Raw genomic sequence first — 9660 nt, forward strand, 5'->3', positions numbered from 1 at the left:
ATTTTCCAAAAAGCACAGAAATCTCATTTGTGGTTAGAACTCTCAGCATTACCACTGGGTCTCCTCTAACGGACCTTTCCCAGCTCCCATCTGATAAATGTGTGAGACGGCACTGATTGAGTCTCCTGGGTGCCGATGGACTCCAGTCTGTCTGACAGCCTTCAGTTCTATCTGTGTAATTATCAGTAACTCGTGTGCTGTTGAGGGAGATGAAATGTGTAAAGTTAACGGTCTGACACCTTCTGAGAGCAGACCAAGATGAAGATTTTTCTCTTCAGAGGATATCCCATGATTTTCATCTTCCCTCTTCATGAAGACTGTACCCCTGTGCTCCTGACAGACTCAATCTGAACAAGACCTGCCATTTTCCTTGACTGTGGTCTGTTGCGATTAACAGCTTCATCAGCACTTTTCTGCTCTGCTTTCCCTCTGTTTCCATCAAATCTAAGGATCCTGCACTCTTGGTTTCATTCAATCCAGAAAACATCATATCCAGGATAGAGTGACTCATCGTTTGTTGCCCTGTTATGAAGCACACTCCTCCTCTCTGACTCCCTCCCTCTGTTTCTCTTTTACATGCTAGCCATCTGTCTTTATATAATAAGCATTCCCATTATCCTTTCCATAATGTTCTCCCCTTCTATCCTTTGTGACTTGTATGAGGAAGGCTGGTTTTTAAAAGCACTCTAAAAGTGTGATTATATTTCTGTTCGGCATGCCCTGCAGGGATCAGTCTTTTAACCACAAAGCTTTTTTTCCTCCTGTATAACTAGTCTCTTTTGGTTCATCATGGCTAATAGTCTCCATTGTGACTCTGTAGCTTTTGACAGCTTTTCCAGAACTGACTTTGTTTGCATCTGAAAGGCTGAAAATGGAGGGACGCAGCACCGCGCTGGAAGTTGCGCAGTATGAAAAGGTGTTGGTGGCCGGTCGTACTGTACAGTACTGAACAAAGGCGGCTTCATCTGTGCCGCAACAATGAAAGCGCCTGGCGGGCAGTTTGAGTGCTCCGAGCTCTGTCCGACGGGAACAGTCCAGCACTTTTTCTCTTAGACTCTCTGCACCAGGCCTGCCTGCAATTAACAACAATTACTGTTGAGCAATGCTGTCACCAGCAACATGGAAAAATAGAGGCATTTTCTGAGAGAACATGTTTACCATTAGAGGCTCAGTGCAATCTTTGATTTCTCTTCTTCATTGTTCATGAAGACTTTGTCTGAAAGAAACGGTCCATAATTAGGGCCATAGATGTTCTCTGTGTATTTTGCTTCAGTTCACGAAGTGTGTTCTTGAACTTCAGCTTGTGTTTGTATTTGTAATTGGAGTCTCAGTGGAACAGAGAACAGTTTAATGATAAATAGTCAATTATATCAAGCTACAGTACTGTTAAAAGTTTTAGGCACTAATGTAAAAATGCAGTCAAAAATAATGTTATAAATAGATTTTCTTTTTAATTAACTTTGATTAACTAAAATCAGCATTTGGTGTGACCATCCTCTGCATTTAAAGCAGTTTTTGCCCTTGCTGCACTTGCACATAGTTTTTCAGGTAGCTTTTGCAGGTTTCTTGAAGCATCTTGAAGACATTTCCACAGTTCTTCTGGATTGAGTCAGTCTCAGTTTGTTCTGTTTCTTCATGTTATTCCAGACAGACTGATGAAGATGAGATCAGATCTCTGTGTGGAGCACTGGCTGTTGTCAGACTCCTTGTGCAAACAAAAACTTTATTATTACGTTTAATGGCAAAAGTAATGTCTGGAAATGTTAACTGATATTTCCTACTCGCACACTACAGCAAGATAGAAATAACTGACTTAAAACCATATTTTACCTGTCAAAAATAATAGTGTTCTAATAATTTTGGCCACCACTGAGTGTGTGTATGGTTGTGGGTGGCTCATTTTCCTCTTGACAATGCCCCACAGATTCTCTTTGCTGGCCAGTCAAGCACACTAACACCATGATCATTTAACTAACTTTTGGTGCTTTTGGCAGTGTGGGCAGGTGCCAAATCCTGCTGGAAAATGAAATCAGCATCTTCAAAAAGCTTGTCAGCAGAAGGGATCATGAAGTGCTCTAAAAAATTTGGTTAATGGGTGCAGTGACTTTGGTTTTAAAAAAAACACAATGGACCAATACCTGCAGATGACATTGCACCCCAAATCATCACAGACTGTGCAAACTTAACACTGGACTTCAAGCAACTTGGGCTATGAGCTTCTTTACCCTTACTTCAGACTTTAGGACCTTGGTTTCCAAATGAAATACAAAACTTGCTCTCATCTGAAAAGAGGACTTTTGATCACTGGGCAACAGTCCAGTTCTTCTTCTCCTTAGCCAATGGAAGATGTCTCTGATGTTGTCTGTGGTTCAGGAGTGGCTTAACAAGAGGAATATGACAACTGTTGCCAAATTCCTTGACATGTCTGTATGCCTTGACCTAATCCTCAGTCCATTCATTGTGGAGTTAAATTGATTTTGCTGACAATCCTCATAAGACTGTGGTTCTCTCCGTTGGCTTCCACACTTTTCACTTCCACTCAACTTTCTGTTAACATGCTTGGATACAGCACTCTGTGAACAGCCAGCTTCTTTGGCAATGAATGTTTGTGGCTTACCCACCTTGTGAAGGGTGGCAGTGATTGTCTTCTGGACAACTGTCTGATCAGCAGTCTTCCCCATGATTGTGTATCCTAGTGAACCATACTGGGAAACCATTTTGAAGGCTCAGGAAACCTTTACAGGTGTTTTGAGTTTATTATCACATTGGCATGTCAACATATTCTAATTTCTTGAGATAGTGAATTGATGGGTGTTTGTTAAATGTGAGCCAAAATCATCACAATTAAAAGAACCAAAGACTTAAACTACTTCAGTCTGTGTGCACTGAATTATTTAATACACAAGTTTCACAATTTGAGTTGAATTACTGAAATAAATGAACTTTTCCACAGCATTTGAAATTTTTTTTGTCTGTCTGTCTGTCTGTCTGTCTGTCAGTGAGTTAGTTATGTTTGGACTTAACATGTCTCTTCATTTCCAGGGCGACACTCCAAAGCATCGCGCTGAGAAGGCGAAAGATGCAGAACTTGCGGCGTATCTCGAGAACCGCCAGCACTACCAAATGATCCAGCGTGAGGACCAGGAGACTGCTGTTTGACCTTTAACCTCTCAACCCTCACCTCAACCGGTGCCCTCCTTTTTGTGCCAAAACAACAGTTACCAAAAATGTATCACTAAACCTGTCTTAGGCTCTCTGGACCGCAGGGGGGGTGATACATTCCCAGAGAGGGAAGATGGTTGCACACTTTACAGTCTCTGAAGAGGTCCCAAGCTTTCATCATCTTTCTCTGAATGACCTGTTGGACTTAATGTCTTTCATTTCATCACACTGCCAAAACATCTTAAGAGTTTGTATTTATGAGACAGAATCCATATGTTAATGCACTCATCAAGCTTGCTTTTCTAGTTTGACAATGCTGAATGTTAAACGAATATGATGAGGATTTAAAGATGCATGGTGAGGTGTCTGTCCCCAGATTCATCCCTGTCTGTAAAAGTATCTGGAGCATTCACCATAGCCCTGACTCCACAACTAGGTTCAGTATTGCTCTGTCATGGCTGAGCAATAATCTGGTTGGTGGTACAGTGCATTAACCAGAACCAACATTTCAGTTAGCTGACTTATTTCCTAAAGACAGTAGAGCCATTAAATGACATGTTGTTAATGTACAGTATAATGTAACTTTTTAGATTGCCCTGCACTGAAAGAGTTCAGGTTGGTTCAAAGATAGGAATGTTCTCTGGGTTCTTGATCTCAAGTATCAGAACTATTTAGATGTTTTTCAGGTGTGTCATGGGAAGGATTTTGCATTTTCATAGATTTCTGTGCTGTTTCTAGTAGCTTCTGTTTAAGAGGCATTTGCACTGTAGCTTTGATTGCCTTCTTTATTCTATACTCTGGATTTATAATTGTTGTACTAAAATACAGCTTCTTTCCTACAATATTTTTAAGTAAATAGATGTTTATATAATTTGTAGCTCTAAAAGATGTGTGGTCATGTTTGTATTATAAAACTCTGTAAATTAGACTTTGGTTTATTGGAGTTGAGAATAGATCTCTTTGTGATTCAGCTAATTTTTCTTAAATCTTTGTGATAAAACAACGCACTCTGTAAGAGTTTATCGTTTTGTTTCGGTTTTTTTTTTAGTGCTGATGTCTTTTAGACATTTAGACGAGATTCTAGGATGCTTATATATTTATTTTCCTAAATCATTATATATTGAAATTCATTTGGCATTGAAAGCGTACATATTTAATAATATAAGTAATTTATGACTTATTTACATTATAGGATGAAACTCTTCTCTGTCCAGAGAGTTACTACTTCATCAATGATATGACCCACTTATTTCAAAGTTCTTTACAATGTAATTATACAGTATGTATGTGTATTCATATTTTTAAATAAGTAACACTGTGTTTGGGTTAACACACTAGCATCTTTAGTGCTCTTCATTTGCTGTTGGAAATGCATTTTCAGCACTCTTAGTAATGTTCTTTCTTTGGAAAGTTTGAGTGTTTCAAAAACCATCTATCCATCCATCTCACCCTTTTACCCAGACAGCTGTTTGACAGGAGCCTTGATGAACGAGATTATATGAATGACATCATATGCCATAAACACTGAACTCACTGAACTCTTTCAATAAACATGTGATATGTCTTAATGATCGGATTACTTAAAATTCGAAGACCTTTTTTAAAGGTCTGAGATACCCCCCTTAGACCTTTTTAGTATGAAAAATTGGGTTTGTTGTCAATTGAAATTGTTTCTATTTTCATCCTTTCATCCTATTCTTTACATGTTCCATCTGAGAAGTGTAAAGGCTGATATGTATAGGACACGAATACGTTTTTACGATTGGTGTTACTAAATAACTCCCATACTATAGTAATCAAAAAGCAGTTTCATATAGTTTAGACCAGTGGTTCCCAACACTGCAAATTCCCAACAATGACCTGAATCAGGTTTGTTTGATTAAGGAGACATGCAGAACGTGCACTGTTGGGATGCCTCCAGGGTCAGGGTTGGGAACCACTGGTTTAGACAGACATCGGTTCACAAATGCATTCTGGGAGAAACCAAAGCTAGCAGATGGGCTGACACTGTAAATGGTCTTCATCCCAACAGAGCTTTATACTTAATCATGCCAACTTCATTCCTTTAACTCATTCATCATCACTTGGACCGTGTTTTTAAAGCTTAAATCTTAGAAAGCAGTTGTACTGAGTTTGTTACAACGTTTTAATTTAAAATATGTTAGAACCTTGCTACAATGCTCTTCTATACTTCTTACACTTTTTTTCTGTAAAATGTCTAATTGATTTGGACTTGTATTTCCATAGAAATACAACAACCTTAAATTACTTAAGTAATTTTCAAATATGAGTGTGTCCACAATTCCATACCTGATCACTAGCAATATGAATCTTTAACTGGCATGATAATGTTCTACTGCATGAACTTGATATTTTAATGGCCAGTTTTTAAGTGCTGTAGACTGCATTTAGCATATCATTTCTATATCTCTAAGGGCAAGTGAGGTCTATGCCCTGCATTGGCCCTGCACTGTTACTTTTAATTTAGTCTAGTTTTAAGATTTTATCACCCAGGCTTTAATGATATGGTTATTTTGTTTTGGTGTTGATCCATTTACTCTGTGGCTCATTCAGAAGAGATTGTTAGTGATGCTGGCAGCATCATATTACCCTTCAGTCTCCTCTGCTATGATTTTTTCTCGTCCAACCATCAGATCATTTACAGTGCTTCATTATAAATAATTCATACATGTTGTCTCAAGCAGCTATTTACAGCTGGACCTTACATGTCCTGCCATTATCTTATTAAAACCAATTTTAAATACATGGCTTATTTCAGCCTCTCTTATCGTCAGCAATACACTGCAAGCACTAGTTTTGCCATTATTTACTTTTCTCTAATATCCTATTTTTCTTCATATAGTGGAGACATTATTGAAGTATATTCCATTTTCAGTACTTCATCACCAACATTATGAATGCACACTCCATTTTTTATGGCATACTTAAGAGATGAGATTTTCCAAGAAATCTCACATTTTTTGATTCTTATATGGAAATCTTACTTTTACTTTCAAAGGGCAAAGCAATGTAATGTATGTGTTTTGAATTTCTGAATGTGTTTTGTTGCTGTACATTTTCTTGCTCAATTAAACTCTTCAGCCTTTAGCCATCATTGAGATGCATGAAAGCAGTAAGACGATGAAGAACTGCCTCTTTCATTGATTTACAGGGAGAAACCAGAAAGTATGGGTTCCAGTGCAATATATTGGATTTGAAGAAATGTTTTATGAATATTTTGTTCTGTAATGCAGTTAATATTTATCTCTTCAGTGAACTTATCTGTTGCTGTCTGGTTAATAAAATAATAAAGCCTACTGAATATTTCATACTGAACAGCAAGGTCATTTGTTGCTTCTAACAAATATTTTAAGAGACTGGATGTTGAGTGATCTTTCTGTCCTTATAATAATCTTACAAAGCCTATGAATAATTTGAATCAGTGAATAACTTTAAAGCAAAAAATGTCTGATTCAGCGTAAAGGATAAGAGTTAGATCTGATCCACCACTTGAACATAAATGCTTTATCTATGCCTTAAGAACTCGTCAGATATGTTTTCATATAGGTTGATTAAACAGTGGCTGCTTATTTTAAGGTAAGATGGTCCACATCAGTATTGAATTTGTAAGTATTTTGTGGCTATTTATTTGCTAGTTGGAAATTCAATACTGATAATTTTTATGAAGACATGTTTATTTTTATTTTGTTTTCAGTAAGTAATTTTTGTACTTCAACTTTGAAATGTTGCCTTGAGGTGAAGCTTTCATCTAATATATTTAATTTATGTTTTAATCTTTTTTTAGTTATTTATAATAACCCTATTTACATTTAATGTTTTGTTTTTTAGAGGCTTTTGAAAAATGTATATTCTTCTGTATTGCATTCAGGTCTCCCTCTAGTCCACAGATGGATGAATGTGAGGCTTTGCAGTCTGAAACAGCTCAGAACTATTTCCATTTCAATACGGTTTTATCATCCTTGGAATGTATTAACAACATTTCCCCCAGACTCTGATACCGAGTTTCTTTTTGTCTCTGCAGGAGTGAGCTGTCGGCTCAGAGATGAGAAGCAGGTATTAATAAGAGAAATGCAATTCCTGTCCCAATAAAAGAGTCATGATATCAGTCATTGAGTTATCACCATAAATGATATGACTGTACAGTAGAATCCTGATGATGTGCTCTATGCAAGATTTTATTTCTTTGTTTGTTTTTATTTAATTATAATTTTTATTGTTGTTTATCTTATTTGTATTTTTTTCTTAATTATGATTGTGTCAGACTTGAAAATATAAAAATATATATATTTAATGAATACATCATCACAAACTAATGTTGAACAAATTTTTTTTACAGAATTTATTCATCAAATTTTTCAGGTTGTGTAAATTAACATGATTGAATGCAATGTGAATGAACATGAATTGACAACAAACAATAACACACAAATTAACATTAACCTAGATTTACAAAATGATGTAATTGTTGTCCATTGTTAGATTATGATACATGGCATTAACTGAATAACATCTTCACTGTTTAAAGTCATTGCGGTCGTCTTTCATTACATATTTAAAACTATAAATAAAAATGTGTATGTGAGATGAAGTCCATTCTTCTGGTCAAGCTCTGAGTGAATAATCACACCATGAACGCCAGCTTCACTTCTATCTTAGAAAGCTAGACTTCACCCTCAACTCTTTAACCTTTTCATGGACAAACACTCACATGCTGGTTCACCCTTTGCCCATTTGGCAAGCTTTCCCATGACTTCCCGCTGATCCAAAGCAGAGAGTGGCGAGAGGAGGAGTGTTGGGGTTTTATGATCATTTGTGGTGGCTGTGAGCTGCCTTTTATTCAAGCAGTGATTGTTCCATCTGGTCCTCTGTTGGGAGACAGAGGTTTCACTGTGGAGATCAAGGAGGAGGTCTTGCCTTTTCAGATTGCTACAAAATATGTAGCCTGTATAAACCTCCCAACCGCTCAACCCGTTCTTTCTTTCTCTTTGTTCCTCACCCCACTTTGATTTCCTCGATCGCCCCCACCCCACACCATTTTCCCTGTGGTCTTTTTAGTCCTCTTGGAGCGGATGTGTGAAATGGACAGTACATTGCATTCAAAGAAAAAAATACAATAAAACGTTTTACAATACATGCTATAACTTACGTGATCAAATCCACTCAATCCTATATTCACATGTAATGCATGTTGGCTATTATAGGCATTATTTTTAAAGCAAGAACTACAGAAGGTGCTCTGAATGAAATGTAAAGCTTACAGAAAAACTATAAAAATCCATTTTCAAATCTGCCATCAACAAAAATGTCATCTGATGCTCCACATCTGTGTAGTTTACCATAATTTTTTATTGATCTATAGGCTAGGGGCCATGTGTGTGCTGCTGTAAAAGTGCATGATTGTGCGACAAGTGTGTGTTTGTATAGTCAGAGTAGGTTTTACAGTATGTGAACGCTATGAGAATGGCTTTATGAGTTGGCTTAGATCATTGTATGTGTTCTGTTCTGGCCTGTCTAGGCCTGCGGAGAGATTGTTTATCTGACTGCACCATTTGTCCTATTGAGCCGCTGTTTCCTGCCCCTAGGGGTCTACACACACATTCACAAATACACCCACGTGAAATCACATAGCAGGCAAAAAAGAAGAGAATCTATAGCCTCTGAAAACATTTTTACGGTTTAAAATGATTTAGGCGTTTGCAGTATAAACAAAAATATACACAGAACTGTAAGAAAGTACTTTTATGATTTAAAGAGATATTTTACAGATTCAACCTGTCCTGTTTTTATTGATGTAGGTGACCTTTTTGTGGTAAGAGACCAAAATTCCAGCAAGGTTTGAACTTCCTACCAGAGTTTCTATCCATTACATTTCTATAGAATTTTTTTTTGTCCTTTTTTCTTTTTAAATGATGTTTTGCAAAATTGAGATGGTACTTGTTTGTAATATTAACGTGGTTATAGTACATAATCCGGAGGTTCTGTTCTTGGTAGCCAGGTTCCTATACAATGATACAAGTAGACATCTACTTGTTTGGATGCTGAATTTGTAAATAGTCATATAGTCAGTTCAGCATTGATCATGGTAGTCCGATACATTGTTTTATATCCTCTGTTGACATTTTGTTTTCTCTCTGTACTATTTTTCCTTTGGGTGTTTTGATCGTTTGATTTAGTCTTATTGGGTTTCTGTCCTATAAGCAACTGCCAAAAGTGTTTGTGAACACAGCCATCTCTGTTTTCAATTAATAGGTGGAGAGTTTTGCTTTCACAGTAGAATTTGTGTATTTAATTTTTTTAATTTATTTTTTTATTAGCCTATATATATGTATAGTACTGTACTGTATACTGAATTGCTATTTTAAGTATATTGTTCTTATTATATTGTCTAATAATATAATAATTATTAAATTTTTAAATTGATTTACAGTTCAGGTTTTATGGCTGTGCCTGAGGTCTATTGACCGAGGCTGACGTGGG

General features: G+C 36.7%; 1 protein-coding gene across 4 annotated transcripts in view; it reads left to right on the forward strand.

Moving 5' to 3' along the window:
* Positions 1–4730, forward strand: part of dgkza (diacylglycerol kinase, zeta a) — a 60115-nt gene extending 55385 nt beyond the window's left edge. For all 4 annotated transcript variants that reach the window (XM_059532858.1, XM_059532866.1, XM_059532875.1 and 1 more), the window contains one exon: positions 3043–4730. In XM_059532858.1, coding sequence (XP_059388841.1) covers positions 3043–3159 — 117 coding nt within the window. In that variant the 3' untranslated portion in view covers positions 3160–4730. The remainder of the gene's footprint in view (positions 1–3042) is intronic.
* The last annotated feature ends 4930 nt before the right edge of the window (positions 4731–9660 follow it).

The sequence above is a fragment of the Carassius carassius genome, chromosome 3, assembly GCF_963082965.1.
Source record: "Carassius carassius chromosome 3, fCarCar2.1, whole genome shotgun sequence".
Taxonomy (NCBI): Eukaryota; Metazoa; Chordata; class Actinopteri; order Cypriniformes; family Cyprinidae; genus Carassius; species Carassius carassius.